At 39.9% G+C, this 22,086-nt stretch overlaps 1 protein-coding gene across 1 annotated transcript; it reads right to left on the bottom strand.

Annotated features, from left to right (window-relative positions):
* Nucleotides 1–16,157: 16,157 nt before the first annotated feature.
* Nucleotides 16,158–17,118, bottom strand: LOC102878362 (olfactory receptor 2W3). The gene has a single exon (XM_006923280.1). The coding sequence runs from the start codon at nucleotides 17,100–17,102 to the stop codon at nucleotides 16,158–16,160; it is 945 nt and encodes a 314-aa protein (XP_006923342.1). The 5' UTR covers nucleotides 17,103–17,118.
* Nucleotides 17,119–22,086: the final 4,968 nt, after the last annotated feature.

Raw genomic sequence — 22,086 nt, 5'->3', positions numbered from 1 at the left:
CTCCGGGGACATCACAGCCTCACCCACGTCATCCAGGCGATTGGGTGTGGATAAAGAAGATCCAGCCTGCTAGCCTAGAGCCCCGGTGGGATGGTCCGTTTCCAGTAATCCTGACCACACCAACGGCTGTCAAAGTTGCAGGAAAAAGACATTGGATTCACCATACCCGCCTTAAGACAGCTCAACCTCCCCCGGAGACAGAGAAATGGAAGGCAACACCCACAGAGGATCCACTCAAGATAAGACTCTCGCGGGAATAATTATAATTGGGTTAATTGTTATCAATAATGTAAAAGGGAACCCTCATCAACCTCAACAGGCTACATGGGAATTGATTAAATCAGAAACAGACATCCCCATATTAGTAAACCAGACTATGTACCAGCCTACATTTCATGTGGATTTGTGTGATATATTAGGAAAGAAATTTAATTTTATAAGTGATGACTTGCCTAGAGGTCCAGGAGCTAATTTTTATCCGGCCCCTGGTATGGTTGTGGCAGGGAGGACAAAGAAAGAGGTATTCAACAAGTACAGTTATATATGTGTCCCAGAGAAGGCCAAAGCACTTGCCATAAACTAAACCAATATTATTGTGGCCATTGGGGTTGTGAAACCATAGCCCCTTGGGAGAACACAGACCCCTTTCTGACTCTTACACGACCTAGTCAGTCTTCCTGTGCCACAGCAGGGAAATGCAATCCTATCATTTTTACTGTCAAAAATTGGGAAGATCCATCTTGGGTGATTGGAAAACCCTGGGGATTAAGGTTGTATGTTTTTGGAACTGATCCTGGAGTGTTAATAACAATACAGAAAAAGCCTGTCAGGATGCCACCGTTAGTTCTAGGTCCTGTTAGGCCTAATGACGGAGGGTTAAACGCCTTAACTCCTACACAGTCAGCAATTACTAGGAGCACTAATAATGCCAACAAAGGACATAGACCTAGACAGCCTTGTAGACCCCCCAGGGATACTCCTGAATCTGTCTTGTCCGTGCTGAATAATGTTTATAAGTTTGCTAATGACAGTAACTCAAATGCTACAAAGAATTGTTGGTTTTGTCTGAACCCTGCCCCACCTTATTATGTAGGACTTGGTGTCATTGCTAACCTTGGCACAGATCAAACTGCTATTAGGAATGTAACATCTCCTAATGTTACTATTTGCCCTTGGGGAACCAAAAACCCATCTGTAACGTTGGGAGATTTACAAGGAAAGGGAACTTATGTGTATACTAACACTTATAGAGTTGATAAATCTAGGTATAAGGAAAATTGTAAATCATCTATTTTTAGCATTAATTAGACAAAGAGTAAAAGACAGAAATGAGAAGTTAAAACAAGGAAGCAACTGGTATGAATCTTGGTTTAATGGAAACTCTTGGTTAACCACGTTATTGTCGGCTATAGCAGGACCATTGATAATTCTGCTGTTATTACTGACCTTTGGGCCATGCTTGATCAAATGGGTTAAGAGTTTAATCCAATCCAATATAACTGGGGCAAAGATTTTAATTTTAGGAGCGTCAGCCCCGACCCATTGGCCAGAAATCCCGACTTCTGACTCGAAGATTGAGTCATTCTAAAGAAAACCAGTGGGGAATGTAATGGCCTGCTGAAATGTGAAAGGGTTAAAGAATAATTAAAACCTGAAACTGGACAAAGGAAGTCTATAACTTAGGCCTAGTTTCTGGAACCCCTAACCACATTCTGTTAATCATGAAACTTGTAACAATGAGCTCATACGCTAACTGCCAATTTTAGCCTGTGTAACCCTGCTTGCTTGCGTGGCATGAAAAATAATCAATTGTATATAAGCTGAAAATTACTGTTTGGCCATCGCCCATGGGAACACTGGCTATTGTCCATGGGAACATAGGCAATCACCCATAGGAACATAACATTCTAACACAAGCTTTCTGCTTCTGTACTTCCCGCTTGCACACCTGACTAGTGGGTTGACAGGTAGTGAATAGGAGAAAGATGGACCTTTGTGTTTAAGACAGAATGAGGAATGGGATTTGGGGCTTAAAAACCTTGTATCTTGGCATTTCGAGGCTGCTCCTTTGCAAGGACAGCCACCGGCTAATAAACTGTCTCCTGGTTAAGAGCACTCAAGTTGGGTCTGGTTATTCTGGACACAACACTATAACAAGCGCCTCAAATGGAAAAGAATTAAGCGCTCCAACCAAAAGATAGAGTGGCTAAATGGATAAGAAAACAAGATTCCTATATGTTTCTGACATCACTCCTGAGTTTTCATAAATTTAATGAAACTTGTTTCGTGGCCTACCATGGGGTCTATCTTGGGAAATGTTTCATGCACTTTTGAACAAAAATATATATTTGGCTACTTTGACGTGAAACACTAAAAATATTAGTAGAGGGAGACTGAGAAAAATGCCATACATGATAGTCACTTTGCTCTTCCTCTTTTGAGACCACATCAAAGTTGAGATGGAAACATGGAGCAAAGAGCAAGCATAGTCGCCTGGAGGTCTATATGAACAGAAACCCTACAACCAGGGAGAGAAATAAGAAAACACCCTGCAATGGTTGAAGAGAGGAGGGGAGAAGAGGTGAGGCTGTCTTGTCCCAAGCAGCTGAGTGGGACAGAAGCTGTAGACACCTTTAAAGGGGCCGTGTAAGCAACCGGACTTTCACGGTGACAGACTTTCTTACTCTGAACACCAGTGCTAGGCAGGCTGCTCGGCTGATGCCAGGGACTTACAGGGGGGCACTGGGTTGTAGGAGAGAGTGCCAGAGGCAAGGATTTCTACCAGGAAGAAGTTTGGGCAGTACCCATTGCTCCTGTGTAGAGCTCTCCAGCCTCCCAGTGCATGGACGCAGTGCCGCCATAGCTGAGATGTCAGCAAACTGGATAACGGAGGTCGCTCCATCCAGAGGCTACCCGAAATTCTGCCTCCCCCAACTCACAGCCCCACTCAAGGCACATTCAATTGTGTCCTTGGCAAGTCGTGTGCCATTTGCTTAGCAGCACCAAGAGTTATGCTGTAGGCTGCTGATCTCAGCATCTGGTATGCCTTCTTGAAGCAACTATAAGCACAGCATCTGTGGATTGCTTGCTGAATCTTAACAGGTCACCTCGGAGGGGCACAAGCTGGGGCTAAACTTGGCCTGCAGCTGAAACCCTCTCAGAATTGTGTTGCTGGACACCTACTACACAAAGTTACGGTAATTAGACTTGGAGACTTAGGAGCTTTGCTTAGTACATAGAAACAGACACAAAAAGGCAGCCAAAATGGGAAGACAAAGAAGCAGAAACCATATGAGAGAATAGAACAGAGATCCAGGAGTAATGGAGTCAAGCAATCTAATAGATGCAGAGTTCAGAACACTGGTTATATAGACATTCAAAGAAATTAAGAGAAATGTAGATAAACTCAGTGAGAATTTTAACAAAGAGTAAAAAACATAAAAATGGAAATGGAAATTATAAAAGGGAACCAGTCAGAAATGAAGAATATATTATTCGAGATGAAGAGTACATTAGAGAGAATCAAGAGCATGGAGGAAGAAGAGGATTGAACCACTGATACAGAGGATGGGGAAGACAAGGAAACCCAGCAGGAAAAAAAAGTAATCAAGAATATAATAATAATTTATGGAGCCTATGGGACAAAATTAAGAGTAACAAATCCATGTCACAGGGGTACCTGAAGAGGGAGGGGAAAATGTTGAATACATATTTGAAGAAATATTGATGGAAAACTTCCCTAACCTTGTGAAGGAAATAGACATAAAACCCCAGGAAGCTCAGAAAATTCCAAAAATCAGGAATCCAAAGAGGCCCACACCAAGACACATCATAATTAAAATGCCAAAGCTTAAATACAAAGATAGAATCTTAAAAACAGCAAGAGAAAAGCAATTAGTTACCTACTAGAGAGCACCCATAAGACTGGCAGCTGATTTCTCAAAAGAAACTATGTAGGACAGAAGGGCTTGGCATAAAATATTCGATGTGATGAAAACCCAGGATCTACAACTAAGAATTCTTTATCCAGCAAAGATATCATTTAGAGTTAAAGCAGAGATAAAGAACTACTCAGACAAAAATAAGCTAAGAGAATTTATCAACACCAAGCCAGTATTATAGGAAATGTAGCAGGGACTTCTTTAAGAAGAAAAATATGTATCAAAAATAGAAATAAAGAATGGTAATAACTACTTCCTATTAACAAGTACCTCAAATGGAAAAGAATTAAGTGCTCCAAGCAAAAGGTAGAATAAACCAAAAAGAACTTCTGGAGAAGATCACACTGCAAGAGATGAAAAATGTAATATCAAACTTGGGTAATAGTCGACCAAATGGAGGAAAAGATCAGTGATATACGAAACAGAAATCTACAAATAAATCAGAATGAAGAAGATAGAAACCAAAGAATGAAAAATAATGAAAGAGAAATAGAAGAATTAGCTGATACCATCAGGAGAAGAAACAAGAATAATAGGCATTCTCGAAGAGGAGGAAAAGGAGAAGAAATTAGAAAGCATTTTCAGACAAATAGTTAATGAGAATTTTCCAATCTAAGGAATGAGCTGGAGCTTGGAATTCAAGAAGTGAACAGAATATCCAATGATCTCAACCCGAAAGGCCTTCACTAAGACACAATATATTAAAATTATCAAAAATAAAAATAAAGAAAGAATTCTCAGGGCAGCCAGGGAAAAGATGGTAACCTATAAAAAAATTAGATTAACGTCGGACTTCTCAGCACAAACCTTACAAGCCAGAAAGAAATGGAATCGAATATTCAAACTATTAAATGAAAGGAACTAATATTCAAGAATAATGTATCCAGCAAAACTCTCCTTTAGATATGACAGAGAAATAAAGACCTTTCCAGACATACAAAAATTGAGGGAATTCTCCACTACAAGTCCTGTATTACAGGAAATACTGAAAGGAGTCAGTTCACCTAAAACAAAATGAAAAAAAAATCATAACTAGTATTAAGGTGACTACCAGGCAAATAGAAACAGAGGAGTACAACCCTTATTAAGAATAGGGCATTATAAGTTTAAATAATAAGAAGAGATTTGCTATAGCAAGATAGTAATGAACATTCAGCATACGTAGGGACAAATTGAGACAACAATGACTGAAAAGGGAGGATTCAGATCCAAATTTGCAAAGGGGAATGGAGATAAGGCACCTGCAGAAGAAAATGGACTAGTACATATATTTAACTATCCTCTACATATTTGTAATGGTAATCACACACCAATGATTCAGAATTGAAGTATATAACATAAAACAAGAAAGATCAGAGGGACAATCCATAAAACCCAACCAAACTAAAAAAACAGACACACAAGGACAAGGAAGCAATGAAACACTGAGCTATGAGAAAGCAAAACATAAAATGGTTATAGAAAAGCATCGTATTTCAATAATCACCCTAAATGTAAATGAACTGAACTCACTAATACAAAGGCACAGAGTTGCAGATTGGATCAAAAAACAAAACTAAATCATATGCTGCCACCAGAAGACATATCTCAGTTCCAAAGACAAAATAGACTCAAAGTGAAAGGGTGGAAAATGATATTTCAAGCAAATGACATTCAGAGAAAAGCAGGACTAGTAGTACTAATATCGGATGAAATAGACTTCAAAATAAAAAAGGTAGAGAAAGATACTGAGGGACACTTCATAATGATAAAGGGAATCATACACCAAGAAGTCATAACACTTATTAATATCTATGCTCTCAATCAGGGAGCCACGAAATATATAAAGCAATTACTAAGAGAACTAAAGGGAGAAACAGACCAAAACTCTATCATAGTAGAGGACCTAAATACCCCACTGTCGGATATGGACAGATCATCCAAACAGAAAATTAATAAGGAAATAACATCTTTAAATGACATATTAGATCAACTGAACCTAATTGACATTACAGAGCCTTTCATGCAAACCAGCTGCTTATACATTCTTCTCTAGTGCACATGGAACATTCTCAAGGATTGACCACACAGAGATAGCCTCAGCAGATATAAGAAGGTTGAAATCATACCAACCATATTCTCTGATCATAATGCCTTGAAACTAGAGATCAACTGCAGAAAGAAATCAGGAATAACCACAAATGCATGGAGATTAAACAATATGCTACTGAATAATGACTGGGTCAGAGAAGAAATAAAAAGAGAGATCAAGACATACATAGAAACGAATGATAATGATAGTACAACATATCAAAACTTTTGGGACACAGCAAAAGTGGTTATAAGAGGAAAGTTCATATGATTACCTGCCTATCTCAAAAAATAAAAATGAGCCCAAATAAACACCCTAACGCTTCATCTTAGAAAACTAGAAAATAAAGAACAAATGAAGCCTAAAGTCAGCAGAAGAAAAGATATAATCAAAATTAGAGCAGAAATAAATGAAATTGAAAATAAACAAACAAAAAAAACAGTAGAAAAAAATAAATACAACACAGAGCTGGTTCTTTGAGAAGGTTAATAAAATTGACTTTCTGGCTAAACCCCTGGCTAAACTCATTTTTAAAAAAAGAGTTAAAGGACACGAATAAACAAAATCAGAGATGAAAGAAGATAAATGACAGACACCACAGAAATACAAAGGATCTTATAGGAATACAATGAAAAAGTATATAATGTCAAATTTAATATCCTAGAAAAATGGACCAGTACTTAGAAAAATACAACCTTCTTAGACTGAATGAAGAAGAACTATAAAATCTAAATCGACCAATTAGCAGTGTGGAAACTGAAATAATCATCAAAAACTTACCAAAAAATAAAAGTCCAGGATCAGACGGCTTCACCAGTGAATTCTATCAAACATTCAAAGATTTAATACCTATTCTCAAATTCTCCCCCCAAAAATATCGAAGAGGAGGGAATACTTCCTAATTCATTTTATGAAGCCAATATTACCCTGATACCAAAATCAGGTAAAGATAACACAAAAAAAGAAAACTACACACCGATATCTCTCACGAGTACAGATGCAAAAATCCTAAATAAGATATAACGAATGGAATATAGCAACATATTAAAAATATTATACACCACAATCAAGTGGGCTTCATCTCAGGAATGCAGGGATGGTTCAACGTATGCAGATCTATTAATGAGATACACCACACAAACAAATTTGTGACATTTAGTTCCTAGAAAATATTATACTGAGTGAAATAAGTCAGACAGAGAAAGAAAAACACCATATGATTTCATTTATATGCAGAATCCAAGGAACAAAAGAAATGAACAAAATAACTGAAATAGACTTACAGATACATAGGACAATGTGGTGATTGCTAGTGGGGGTTGGGATGGGGAGTTGTTTTGAAAAAGATGAAGGGATGAAGTATGAATTGGTAGTTCCAAGACAATCATGAAGATATAGAATACAACATAGGGAATATAATCAATATTATTGTAATAGAGTGTAGTGCCGGATGGTGCCAGAGCAGTCGGGGGATAACTTTATAAATAATAGAAATGTCTAAACATTGTACTTAAAGCTAATATAAATTAAATAAGAAACCCAAAATAAAGAACTCATAGAATGCAACACCAGTAAAGCAAACAATCCAATTAACAAATGAGCAGAGGACCTGGATAGGCATCTCTAAAAGGGGATATACAGATAGCTGATGGACATATTAAACTATGTTCAAGGTCACTAATCATCAGAGAAATGCAAATTAAAGGCACAAATACATATCACCTCATCCCTGTTAGAATTTTTATCATCAGTAATATTGGAAAACAAGAATTTGAGAGAATGTAAAGAAAGGGGCATTCTTATGTAGAGTTGGTGAGAATGCAAATTGGGGCAGCTACTATGGAGAATAGTTGAGAGATTCCTCAAAGAATTAAAAATAAAACTACTTATGACCCAGCAATTCTACTTCTGGGTATTCATCCAAAGAAAAGCAGAACAATAATTCATGAAGATCTATGCACCTCTATGTCCAAAGCAGCGCTATTTGCAATAGCCAATGGAAGCAACCTAAGCACCCATCAGTAGACAACTGAATAAAGAAGTTATGGTTCATATATATGATGAAATGTTACTCAGTGTTAAAAAAAGTAAGCTTTCATTCGTGACAACATTTTGAACATAAAGAGTACAAGGCCATGTGACATTAGTCAGAAAGACAAAGCCAAATATATGATTTCACTTATATGTGGAATTTAAGAACAAAACAAAGAAAGAAAATTAAAACAAACTCATAGATACAGAGAACAAACTGGTGATTGTCAGATGGGAGGGAGTGTTGAGGGGCTGAGTGAAAAAAGGGAAGGGGTTAAGAAGTACAAATTGTCAGTTACAAAATAGTCATGGGATGTACAGTATGGCATGAATAATATAGTCAATAATACTGTAACAACTATGCAAGGGGCCAGGTGGGCACTAGATTAATTTGAGGATCACTTCGGAAATTATGTAAATGTCTAACTACTATGCTGTATATTTAAAACTAACACAAAATAATGTTAAATGTCAACTTTAATTAAAAAGTAAACATTAAAAAAATAAAGTAATTGTTGATTTAAAAAATATATTGGTGCCAATGCTGAACCAGAGGACACTCAGCAAAATGCTTAAGGCACACAGAGGCCATCATCATCCACTTGTGGACTATAGAACTTTGATAATTTTTTTCAGAAAGACTGCAGCACTGGTGAATGCCAGCTGCCTGCTGCTGAACTGTCCTCCGGGGATGTGCGAGTTGGGTGAGTTGGGGGTTTCAGGGAGTCGCCAGGATGGGGTGAGTGGTGTTCACCAAGTCAATGCAGATTCAGATTTGGCCATGTCAGAGGAGAACTTAACAGTGGGAGACTGACTGCTATTCCTCCAGCCCTCGCCCTAAAGCCACACAATTCAAATTCCCCCATATGTCTCTGTCAATACTCACATCCTCATCCTTCCACTGGAGTCCAGGGTGAGTGCCTGCAAGCCAGTGAGTCTGTGTGCGAGCCCTTTTAGAGGACGCTGCTCTCCATCTCACCCAGATGGACTGAATTCCTGGTTTTCACAGCCAGATGTTGTGGGGACTCCTCTTCCTGGTCCTGGAGCTCTTGGCTGGGACCTTCCCTCCTCAGCAGAGGATCTCAGCATCCAAAATATCCCTACTGATTCTCAACCACCACACATGGGTGTGGGGTTAAGCTGTTTCACATCTTCACCTCTCCTACCTGTCTTGACATGGTTTCTTCTTTATATCCTTAGTTATAGGACTTTGTTCAGTTAGTCTTCAGATGGTTCTCCAGGTTGATCATTCTATAATTTAGTTATAATTTATAGGTGTTTTGTGAATTAGGTTAATAAATTTTCTCATTCCTAGTGTACTGGGAGTTTTAAGTATGAAGAGGTGTTGGATTTTGTTGAATGCTTTTTGTATATCTACTGCTATGATTATGTGATTTTACTTTTCAGCCTATTGATGTGATGGACTAAATTTATTAATTTTTGAAGGTTTAACAAGCCTCACACCTGAAGTTAATAGCCCTTGGTTGCAGTATATAATTACTTTTATATAATATTGCATCTATTTGTTATTAATATTTTGATTTTTTATCTATGTTTATAAGAGAGAATTTCTCTTATTATAATGCCTTTGTCTGATTTTGGTATTAGGGTAGTTATAGCCCTATAGAAAGTGTTAGGAAATATTCCTTTTATCATCTGAATGATAGTGTGTATAATTGGTGTAATTTCTTTCTTAAAAGTCTGATGTGATTTTAGTGAAGTGAAATAGGCCAGTAATTTCTGTTGTGGAAGGTTTTATTAATTATTAATTAGATTTACTTAGTAGATGTAGGCCTATTCATATAGTTCACTGCTTGTGTGAGTTTTGAAAAATTGTGTTTTTCAAGGAATTGGTCAATTTTATTTCCATCATTGCAATGGCTTTTATTCAGATTTACTGGAGTTACATTAGTTAATAAAATCATATAGGGTCTAAGCATACAATTCAATAATACATCATTATGTATATTGCATTGTGTGTTCACCACACGAAGTCACATCTTCTGTGACCATATATTTGATCCCTTTATCCTTATCTAACTCTCTCTTCTCCCTTTTCCCTTGGTAACCACTACACTCTGGTCTGTGTCTGTGAGTTTCTGTTTTTCTTGTTCATTTTTTGCTTTCAGTTTTATGTCCCACATATGAGTAAAATCATGGTTCTCAATTTTTTTTGTCTGACTTATTTTGCTTAGCATGATAATTTCTAGATTCATCCATATTGTCACAAATGGCAGTATTTTATCTATTTTCATGGCTAACTAATATTTAGTTGTATAATGTATCACATCTTCTTTATCAAATCATCTGTGGAAAGGCACTGTAGTCATTTCTATGTCTTGGCTACTGTGAATAATTGTGCAATGAACATCAGGGTGCATATATCTTTGTGGATAAATGTCTTTAAATTTGGGGAGTAGATATCCAGAAGAGGGATTGCTGATTCACATGGTAATTCATTCTTTGATTTTTAAGGAACCTCCATACTGTGTTCCATAGTGGCTGTACTAATTTACATTCCTACCAGCAGTGTATGAGCATTTCTTTTTCCTCACAACCTCTTCAACCCTTGTTATTACCTGGGCTGTTGATGATATCCATTCTAACGTGTGTGAGATGGTATTTCATTGTGGTTTTCATTTGCATTTTCCTTATAGCGAGTGAAGTCGACCATCTTTTCATATCTCTGTTGGACGTTTGTAAGTCTTCTTGGGAGAAGCATCTATTCAAGTCCTAACCCCATTTTTTAATTGGATATGTTTCATTTTTAGTGAGCGCTATTATTATTTCATTTTTCTTTTTTAGCATACCAGTCATAATTTTTCAAATAATTTTTTCTTTTTGTTGTCTTAGCATTTGCAAAATATATTTATAACTAATCCAAGTTCACTTTCAAATAACACTATACCACTTCAAAAATAGTGTGGGCACTTTATGATAAGAAAATAATTATAATTTTTCCCTCCCATCTTTATATTATTGATACTATTGTTTTCACTTACATATAAGCATACATATGTATATACCTGATATATACAAAATCATATATAAAATATTACACTGTTGCTATTATTACTTTGAAGAAGTTGTGATCAACTACATCGTTCAAGTATAAGAAAAATAAAAGGTTTTATTTAACCATTCTTTTTTTCTTTATTCCATGATTTTCAATTTTTTTTTCAAGTTTTTAATTGATAGCATTTTTCTTTTCTAGGTAATTTATTGATTCAGGTCTAATATTCAGGTCTTTGATCCATTTTGTGTTAATTTTGATGCATGGTGATAGATAGCAGTCTAGTTTCATTTTTCTGCATGTGGCTTTTCAATTTTCCAGCTACATTTTTGAAAGAGGCTTTTCTTTCTCCCTCTCAGAAAGGAACAGTATGTCTAGAGAGAGTAGGAGTGAAGTATTTTCCTTTTTGTTTGGCAAAGGTTACATTTAAATGAAGTTTGGGAGTTCTTATTTCCCTGGGTCAGATGGGGTCTGATAATGGTCCATGTATTAGGGACTGGTTGAACTCTTTCTCCTGAAGGCAAGCCTTGGTAAGAAAAACAGAGTACTCTTGGGTATTTCAAATATTTTTTTTGTTTGTTTTCTTGTCCCTGCTACAGTAATGACTGAATTTTTCTCTGGGATTATCTATTGTATCCTGGTCAATAAGCAGGGGGGCCTCAGACAGCCATGGGGAGGGGCACAGAAAACTCCCAAATGTTTTCAAGCTTGTCTCTGCCAGTTCCTTGGAGAAAAAGCCAAATGGTATTTATTGTTTTTGATTTTATTTTTATTAAATTTATTGGGGTGATGACATTAGTTAATAAGATTATATAAGTTCCAAGTAACAACTCAATAATACATAATTATGTATACTGCATTGTATGTTCACCATCTGAAGTCAAATTTTCTTTCATTTCCATATATTTGGTCCCCTTTACCCTGATCTAGCTCCCCATCCTCCTTTCTTCACTCTGGTAACCACTAAAATGTGATCTGTGTCTATGGGTATCTGTCTGTTTTTCTTGTTCATTTGCTGCTTTCAGTTTCATGTCTCACATCCGAGTGAAATCATATGGTTCTCAACTGTTACTGTCTGACTTATTTTGCTAAGCATGACAATCTCAAGATCCATCCTTGTTGTCGTAAATGACAGTATTTCATTTTTTTGTGGCTGAGTAATATTCTGTTCTTAATATATGTACTGCAGCATCTTTAATCAACTATCAAAGGGCACTAAGCTTATTTTCATGTCTTGACCATGGTCAATAATGCTGCTATGAACATTGGAGTGCATATGTCTGTGGATAATTGTTTTCAAGTTTTGGGGAAGACTCCCAGATAAGGGTATGCTACTAAAGAACAACTGGGCCAAACAACAAATGTTATCTGTTTTAACATGTCATTTCATTGAAAAAATTATTTTGCTGAAGTTTATTACATTTCTACAATTTACATAATATTATCTACTAAGTATATAGTTAAACTCTTTCGATACATCTAATTAATTGTGTACATTTTATTAAATTTACCAACACATCTATTAAAAACGAATTGAGATGATTTTATTAAACACATTTTTACATATATTTAATTATATATTCACACACTTATATGCTAATTTTATTCAATATGTTATTTATATATTATATTACATTACATTACATTATATTACATTACATTACATTATATAATATAAAGTAACTAGTGAATATTTGGTCTTGTCTAAAATGTCCATAGGGCCATTTGGTCCACAAGAGATCCTGATCATATGCCATTACCAGCAAGGCTACAGTGGCAAGAAAGGTTATTGTTGGCAATACAGCCACAACACAATTACTCGACCAATGTCACATGAGAGTATTTTTTTTTATGTTTTAATCTTGTAGACCAAGTGTATAAATAAATGGCATGAGCTCTTTGACCCCAGGGATGTTTCTAAATGTAGGTCTCACAGAAGAAGCCAGAGGAACCAGGGGAGCCCCAGCATAGTCACAGTGCTCAGACCTGTCAAAGGGGCCACCCTGCATCTGTTCTGAGTCCCAAGGTAGGCCTGTCCATGTCCGATGTGGATCTGCTGAATCTCCTTGTTCTTGCCGCTCAGAGTCCGGGGGAAACAACAGAGTGGGGCCAGCCGAGCGCGGCTGTGCCCAAGACCACCCAACTGGGGTGGGGCGCACCTTCTAGTTCCTCAGTTGCCTCCGACAACCAGCATCTTGGCATTGTGCACAAATCAGTAGCTTCAAAGGGCCAGCGTGGTTGGGTTTCCCAGTCAGGGAACCAAAATGTTGTGGATTTTGGCCTGTGAACCCAGAAGAACCAAGCAGCACTCAGCAAACTAAGAATCAAAGGAAGTTTATTTACGCGGGCGGGCTCAGAGGAGTCACTCTCCAGAGTCTGAGCCCCGAACAAAGGCAGACAGGTAGATTTATACATTGATTACCTCCACATACTTAGTGATCTTTTGCTTCATACGCAGGAAAGATAGTGTTCTAGGGAGAAGAGGTTGTTAAAATTCCTCCGAGACAGGGTAGCCATCTTAGATTTCTTTACATTTCCCATATCAGAGAAATATCACATTTGACAATTCGACAACTAAGGAAAGTACAAACTATTGTACATGAGAAAAATGTAATGCAGGGAGGAGGCAAGTGAATTAAAAGTTTAATCAAGCCACAATCAGCGATTACAATATCCTGATCAGCCCTGCAGCCAGGCCAGGAGGACACCTTCAGAACAAAGGAAAATTTCTGCTGGGATTGCTAACAGCCCATTCCCCACACCTGTAAAAGGGAACCAGGAACCAAGAGTCATTCTCTATAGCTAAAACCATGGGGAACTAAAGGATTAAAGGCTGGGAATTGCCAGTAGGCCTTCCACTCAACATGTTCTTAACCTTTTCATGCTACTTACTATTCTCCTTCCTCACTGTATGTCCATATCAAAGGAAATGGGTTAACGAAGTCTTTTAAACTATAAATCACAGGAACTAAAGAATGATATATACACTGAATTCCCTGAAGACTCTGTCTTACTTACTCTTTCCACCTCTCTCTTGGTCCATCTCTCTGTCTGCCTCTGAAAGAAGACCACACTCTGTGGAGTGTTACCCTTTTTCTAATAAACTTTCCTTTTGATTCTAACTTTGGTGTGTGTGTTGCATTCTTTCTCCACTCTCCACCAAAGGACCCTCTTCTTTTCTTGGTGCAAGGCTTGGTCTCCCCTAATCAGGGGAATTTGCCCTGTCCTGCATCAAGGTAAGAAGTGTCCTCTCTACTCCTGGAGGAAGGGTACCCCCTTATGTCCAAGACAGGGACATGGAGAGGAATCTAAACACAGGCCTTGCTATATTAGCTCATGCCCCCTTTGTCCTGTTATATTTGTCTATCACTGTCCACTCTGATGCAAGACAGGGCAAATTTTCCCAAGTAAGGGGAAAGTTTATTAAAAAGGGAGTAGCACTCCATAGACAGATCGTGGTCTCCTCTCAGAGGTAGAGAGTGAGAAGGACAGTAAGAGAGACAGTGAGAGAGAGACAGAGTAAAGGCACTGAGAGGGACTGTGAGACAATAGAGAGAGACATGGAAAGGCAGTAAGAAACAGAGGGGGCATGAGAGAGACAGAGTAAAGGCACTGAAAGGGACCCTAAGTGTTAGGGGAATTCAGTTTACATACCGTTCTTTAGTTCCTGTGAGTTATAGTTTAAAATGCTTTGTTAACCCATTTCCTTTGATATGTATATACAGTGAGGAAGGGGAATTAGTATGTAGCAGTGAAAAGGTAAGAATATGTAGAGTGGAAGGCCTACAGGCAATTCTCTGCCTTTAATCCATAGGTTCCCCCCATAGTTTTAGCCATAAGGAATAACTCCTGGTTCCTAGTTTCCCCTCACAGGTGTGGGGAATGGGCTATTAGCAATCCCAGCAGAGATCTTGCTTTGTTCTGAAGGTGTTCTCCTGACCTGGCTGCAGGGTTGATCAGGATATTGTGATCTCTGATTGTGGCTTGATTAACCTTTTAATTCTCTGGCCTCTTCCTTACATTAACTCCTCATCAAATTTGGCATGAAAACCACTTCTTCGGGTCTTCTGTGTTATGTAACACGTAATTCTTCTCAGTTTAATCTTCAGATCCAGACAGGGACCCTCCAAGGGTCCAGAAAAACTTCTTCATCCCCTACACTCTGGTTTGTTTTGCAAGGAATGGGAACAAATCATGCTCTTTTGACATTAATTTCTAAATGCTTGAGGATTTTTGCTCTTTGAAAGTTTATGTAGAATAGAAAAAAAATTAATTGGGAGTCAGACAGATCTTGGAGTAAATGACTGGTTCTGTTCTACTTGAGCACAAGATTTAACTTCAAAGCCTCAAGAACAACATGGGCACAAGGAGGATAATGAGGATCGTGTTGCCCTCTAACAAATGCAAAGGCTATTAGATGAATTGAGAGCAGTTGACTCATAGCAGGGATTTTAGGTCTTCCTCGCTAATAAAAGAAAAATATACCTGAGAAATAATGATACCCTAAGATCAAATGACTCACATATCATTGTTATGGGTTAACTTCTTGGTTTATCCAGAATCATACATTAGCATTTGTGGAAAATGCTAGAAATTGGATGCCAAACTGGAAAAGCCAAGTGTTGCTCTATGAAACGCTTTGGATGGGACATGGGAAACAACAGCCAACTTCCTGCATTCCCACATTTGATGGCTGTCAGCTAAGGAAAGTAATCAAATTGTGATCATTTAGACGAAAATACACATGAAGCTGTTCAATAATTAGAAATAAACAAAAAAATAAACAAGAAAAGCAAAAACTGATTAAGAAAGATAGTGTCCCACTTGGCACTCAGGTGTAAACTGTGAACACTTTTCTTTGCAGCTCCTCATCTCAGGCTGTGCTGTGGACCTGCTGCACAGATCACCTAGACGGTGTTTGGATGGTACATGTTATGCAGTCCACTCACTAAACATACAACATTGGAATGGAAACAGTCCTGTAGAAGTCCAGGAAAAGAAACACACATTTGGAAGCACAATCTGACTGAATAGTCCCAGGTGTCACCAACAGCCTGCTGGAGATGACAGCCAGATTAGGCATGCTGGCCCCCACTAGCCCTCACTCCTTTTTTACCTCTCTGTCACCTAGCAGTAGCCTCCTCAGTGCCCCCTTCACCTCTTTGTTCCTGAGGGTATAGATCAGGGGGTTCAGGAGCGGGGTGACAATGTTGTAGAAGAGGGTGAGGAACTTGCCCTGGTCCTGGGAGGCGCTGTTCCCTGGCTGCATGTACATATAGACGATGTTTCCATAGAACAGGGAGACCACAGTGAGATGGGAGCCACAGGTATTGAAAGCCTTGTGTCTTCCTGAGGACGATCGGATACTTAACACGGCCCTCACAATGTGGCCGTAGGAGACCAGAATAAACACCAGAGGGGACAGCACAATGCCCACTGCCAGGACAAAGACGGTGCCCTCGATGGCAGCTGTGTTGACACAGGCCAACCGGATCAGGGCAGGCATCTCACACAGGAAGTGATCCACACTGTGGTGCCCACAGCGGGGTAGGTGTAAGGTAATTGGGGACATGGCTAAGGAGTTGGCCACCCCACAGCCCCAGGCCACCGACACCAAGGCCAGGCAGAGGCAGGGACTCATGATCGCCATGTAGTGCAGGGGCTTGCAGATGGCAACGAACCGGTCGTAGGCCATGACAGCCAGGAGCAGGCACTCCACACCACCCAGAGCCAGAAACAGGAACAGCTGAATGGCACAGCCTGTGTAGCTGATGGTCTTGTCACGTCCACTCAGGTTGTAGAGCAGCTGGGGAATAGAGCTGGTGGTGAAGCTCAGGTCCAGGAAGGAGAGGTGGGTGAGGAAGAAGTACATAGGTGTGTGTAGGTGGGGGTCCAGCCGGGACAGCAGGATGATGGTGGTGTTGCCCACAAGGGTCAGGAGATATGCAGTCAGGATGACCACAAAGAGGATACCCTCCAGGTGGGGGTTGTCAGAGAACCCCAAAAGGATGAAATTTCCCTGGGTGCTCTCATTGGCTCCGTCCATCTCTACTGTACCTGAAGAGGAAGACTGACACTAATAACAGTAACAGCTGACATACGGTAGCACTTACACAAGCCAGGCATTCTACACTTATGTGAAAATTACTGCATTAAAGTTATATAAGCTGAACAAGGAAAATAAGCAGGAAGAAAGGAAAGAAGTTAGGAAGGAAAAAGTACTCTAGTTCTTAAAAACCAGATGCAATTAGGAGAGAGAGAATAATGTTATATGTATGCTGCACAATTTCCTGATCCAAAAAATGTGAATTCTGCGAAATAAGAGAAAAGTAGACCGAGGAGCAAGAAGGAAGTGGAATGCAGTGACAGGGCGCAGCTCCCGTGGACGGAGTGAGGTCGCAGTGACACTTCAGGGCTGGTTTGAGGCCTTTGAGAGAGAAAGTCATGCTGACACCGGCGTCTGGAAAGCAGACAGGACGGTGTCGCCGGGTCCTGCCTACCGCACACATCCGTCGGGCGTACGCGGCCTCCCGGGAGGACAGCGGACTTTGGCTCCGAGCGTTCTGGGAAGGGCGGCACTTCGTCCCCGCACGTTCCTACTTTGGGAGGCGGGCGACAGTTTTCTCGCCCGCGCCGCAGCGCTCTGGGGTCAGTCTTGTGGGCTACCCTGTTGCGCCCAGCGTCCTCACAGACCCTTCCACAACCGCCAGGAGCATCTTCGCGTCAACCCGGTTGCGCGCCTGTGCTCTCACGTGGCGGATTTTACTGTACGCCACGGGGCTTGTCACCATTCCACCGGTAAGAGGAGCAGTGGGGCAACGTCCATCTTTTATACTTAGCACAATGGAGAGGCTGAAGAAATGGACAGTTAACTTGCTCATTGTGGCGTCCAAGTCCCCTTTGCATGGGCAGCAAAGCTAAGGGACCGGCAGGCAGCGTCCTGCGCTAAGCTTGACAGCCCTGGGCTGGCTCAGGGAGAGGCAAGGGACCTGGTCTAGTGACTGAGAACGCACGAATTTTCTTGACTTTGAGTGCGTTTGCAGGTAGCAGAGCGGGGCACCTGCAGGAAGTGGACGATCGCTTTTGTACAGCTTTTGTCTCATCTGTGTACCTGGGAGTGTGAGGGCTGACAGTGCACCAGAGGGGGAGGTGTCCCCCCTGTGGATGCTGGTCACACAGTGTCAACATCCCCTCCCTCAGGCACCGGTCTGACTCAGGAACACCCGCATTGGAACCACAGGTCAAAGAAATGTGTTTTTCAGTTCCTGGAGGGCAGGTGGTCACATGATTAAAGATTTTAGTTCATTTCCAAAGCATTTTTAATATTGAATTAAAGAGGTTTTAAACTCACCCAAACTGTGGCTACAATGAGAGATGGCAGAAGCTGAGACACTTGTTTCCAGAGTGCAGAAAGGACTATGTCTTCCCAGCCAAGAGTGACACTTCCCCATCCTCCCCTAGGAGGCTGATAATCCCCTTTTTGATGCTTTTTTTTTTAATGAAACTCACATCTCAGATCTCATTTCCCAGTCCTCCTGACAAATCTGTCTTTTCTTAACAAACTCCAGTACCAACATAAAAAAAAAAAAAAAAAAAACTTTTATTTTGGGCTTCTTTATACTTTGTCTCTTCAGCACTACTATATCTAATCCTTTAAAAATCATTTTGCACTGGTAACTTATTGTTATGTTATAATTAAATAACATGAGTTGTAATGTATGTTTGCCTATAGATTTGCACCTCATTGTATCTGTCATAATACTTAATCTTTCCAAACGTTCCTCATTTTCTATTTTTCTATTCCTTTGAGGCATTCTATATGGCTTTTTCATTAACAAATCAATAAAGAACTACAAACTTAAGAATTGAACTGTTGAATCCAGAAATCTACTCACCACTTTCATGTGTGCTACCAGGTACCATTAAAAGTAACACATCCAGAGGCACAGATCTAGCTGGAGGACCTCCAGGCACCGTCTTCTCCCTCCTGGATTCACACGGGTGTTGCACCTAGGTGCGACTGCACACGCAGAGAAAATGAAGATGCTCTCTTGTCCCTGGCCCAGCCCTCTACAAATGAGTGGACTGTGGTATTTGTCCTGAGAGTTTTGTGGCACTTTTCCCCAGTGATGCTGCTCTCCCAAGGAAAGGCCAGAGAAGGACCCTGATGGTGCTCTTGGGAAGCTTATGAAACCACAGGGGTCATTAGTAGAGATTCTGAGGTGTGCTTTGGGCACGTGTCACATCAAGCTCTCCAGTTCCCACAGGGTCCAGGCATAAAATGAGGGCCATGAGAATTTGTCCCTTGATCTAAAAAGGATTTATTACTTCATGTAAACCAAATTGGGGACTTACTTCATTGTTGTTCTATGAACATAAACACTCCTGGGCTATTTGCTCCCTTCCCCTGTTCTCAAGAATTATGTGTCTAAAATATAACTGAGGCATAATCAGTTCCATCCTACCTCCTTTGTTTCCTTCTTAGATCTACTGAAAATAGAGGAAGAGTGTTTCGACATTTTTTTTACTAAGAATTTTATGTATGAAAAAGAAAGAACCCATTGTCCTAGTAGTGGAAAAATGCTATGGGTGCATTGATTAACAGAAAGTTTATTATTAATTTAAGGAGTTAACAGGGTGAACTATTTTGTTTCATATACTTATGTAGTTTTATTTTGGGATTGAAAGGTAGATTCAGCATATGTCAATTTCTACTTTAGTTTCAAAAACTAACTAGGGAAACTGAACAAGTGTGAACCCCTGATATAGTAGATTGTGTATATATGACTGTGTTTTAAGAGGCAACTATAATGTCACAGGGCTAAAATTTTAAATAATAATAAAGTATAAATGAATACAAATTGAGTCCTTGCACTCAGCCAGGCAATATCAGAGAATAATCAGATTTGTTTGAGTCAATTGACTAAGGAATATGTTGAAATAATTATTTGGGTACTTTTGGGTAGATTTTGTCACAGAATCAGAGAGTAAACAGAATATTCCATGTAGGTGAGTGCATTGAATGTGGAGACTTGTAGAATGTGTATTCCGTTCATATGCAGGCCACCTGCAGCCTTCCCTCTTCCTTGAAGAATGGAAGAGCAGCTCCCCAGAAACATGTGTGGAGGGTCCATGCTTGGAGAGCAGTGGGTTTAATAAATCCCACTGTTCCCAATTTCTCTGCCCTTTGGGATACTAAGAGTTGAAATAACCACTCTAAATTTGTTTACTTCCTTCTGCCCTAGTCTAATAAAGCTATTTTACTTCCTATCAGCTCCACATGTTACCCTCCTCCCATTCCCTTCCTTCAGGTCCCTCCCAACATGCTAGAATAATTAGCTTTTAGTTAATTCACTTGACAAATCAGTCACCTGATTTCAGGGTGAAATGATCAAATTAGTTATTTAAACAAGTTATCCAGTCTTCTGCTAAACATAGAAACTAGAATCTAATGTTAAGGGTTGACTTTTAATCATTATTCATGAATTTAGCCATTCTTTATAATGATGTGTGCTAGGAAAAAAAAAAAGTCCAGTGCATAACAACAGAGGGAAGTGATAGAAAGGAGAGTAGCCCCAAGACACCCTATAGGGGGAGAAGGTGGCCCTGCCCTGCAGTTTGGATGAAGAAGAACACATAAAGCATGAGTCTAATGTTTTTTTAAAAAAAGGTTTTAGTCCATATAATTTTATAGAACATTTCCCATGTTTCTAGTGAGTATAAGAGAGGTGGCGTATGTTGTATGTATGAGACAATGCACGATTCAAGACATCACTGTGTTGTTACAAGGAATCAAAGCTCCAGGAGGGTCAGTGGGACTATACCTGGACATGGCAAGTCATTGTGTCACTAGAATCCGTCACCTCTGCAAACTCAGCCTTCTATTAGAATTTTCTCTATACCTAAAAATTGATTTTACTTATTTAGCACTTGAAATGACTTTATTGGTCAGTGATTATCTAGTTATAAATAATAATAATGATACCAGTGTAGCATATCACATTTCACAAAACACATTCAGTGCCATCATTTAATTGTGCACTTCCAGCAAGACAATCATTTATTGCAATGGCACTACTATTTTGGGCACTAAAAGGCTTAGTCTCGCTGCTGCACTGAGGATGGACATGGAGGGCTGGAGCCCAGCCCCGCTTACTGTTGGGAAACTAATGCAGGAGCCCCGAGGGAGAGGAGAGGAGTCCAGACCAAGGTACAGCAGCCGCGTGGTTGGGGCCAATGAATGGAGTGGGGCTGGTGAGGTCAAGGAAGGGTCGGCCAGAGTCTGGCCCGAGTAACTGGAAGAATAGAGTGCAATCCACAGAGATGAAGAAGCCGTGTGTGTGTGTGTGTGTGTGTGTGTGTGTCTGTGTCTGTGTTTTCTTTAGGGGAAGACTTGTGGGGAGAGTTTAGGCTAAAGTTTTAGGTATGTTGACTTTAAAATGTGTATTTTGATGGCAAGTAGACAATAGAATATAGAAGTCTGGCATTCAGGAAAAAGATGGAGAAGAAAGTAAAAAGAAGGTGAGGGAATCAATATGGATTTAGAGGACTTTACTGGTAAGGAACCCGAATTCCAGAGAAAACAGCAGAGATGTTTCAGGAACTGGGAAGGGAAGGATAAAGGTCACAGCAGAAGAGGCACAAAGCTCTATGAATCTCAGAATGCAAGGGATGGAGAAAGACTTATGTTGGTTTAATGACTAAGATAAATTATGATAAGACACACAGTGAGATGGCAGGATTCGAGAGAAATAGTGGAGACCAAGACGCTGGTTTCAGAGGCTAAGGTGGCATTGCTGGGACTCCTGGTTCATCCCCTGGTTCATCCCCTGCCTATCTGTGGGCCTTCTTCTCGCCCATTAGGCTTCCTTGTCCTGACGAATGGGTGGAGTCCCTGGAAAGTGGATCTCAGACCAGTGGTTTTGTGTCACCTGGTTCCTGTGGGGAACAGGTCCTACTGCTCTGAGTATATGTTCTCAGTACGACTCCTGTCACCAAGCACTGGCACTGCCGTGACTCAAGCACTCAGG

This window comes from Pteropus alecto, unplaced genomic scaffold (assembly GCF_000325575.1).
Source record: "Pteropus alecto unplaced genomic scaffold, ASM32557v1 scaffold78, whole genome shotgun sequence".
NCBI classification, from domain to species: domain Eukaryota; kingdom Metazoa; phylum Chordata; class Mammalia; order Chiroptera; family Pteropodidae; genus Pteropus; species Pteropus alecto.
This window is presented reverse-complemented; position numbering and strand designations above follow the sequence as displayed.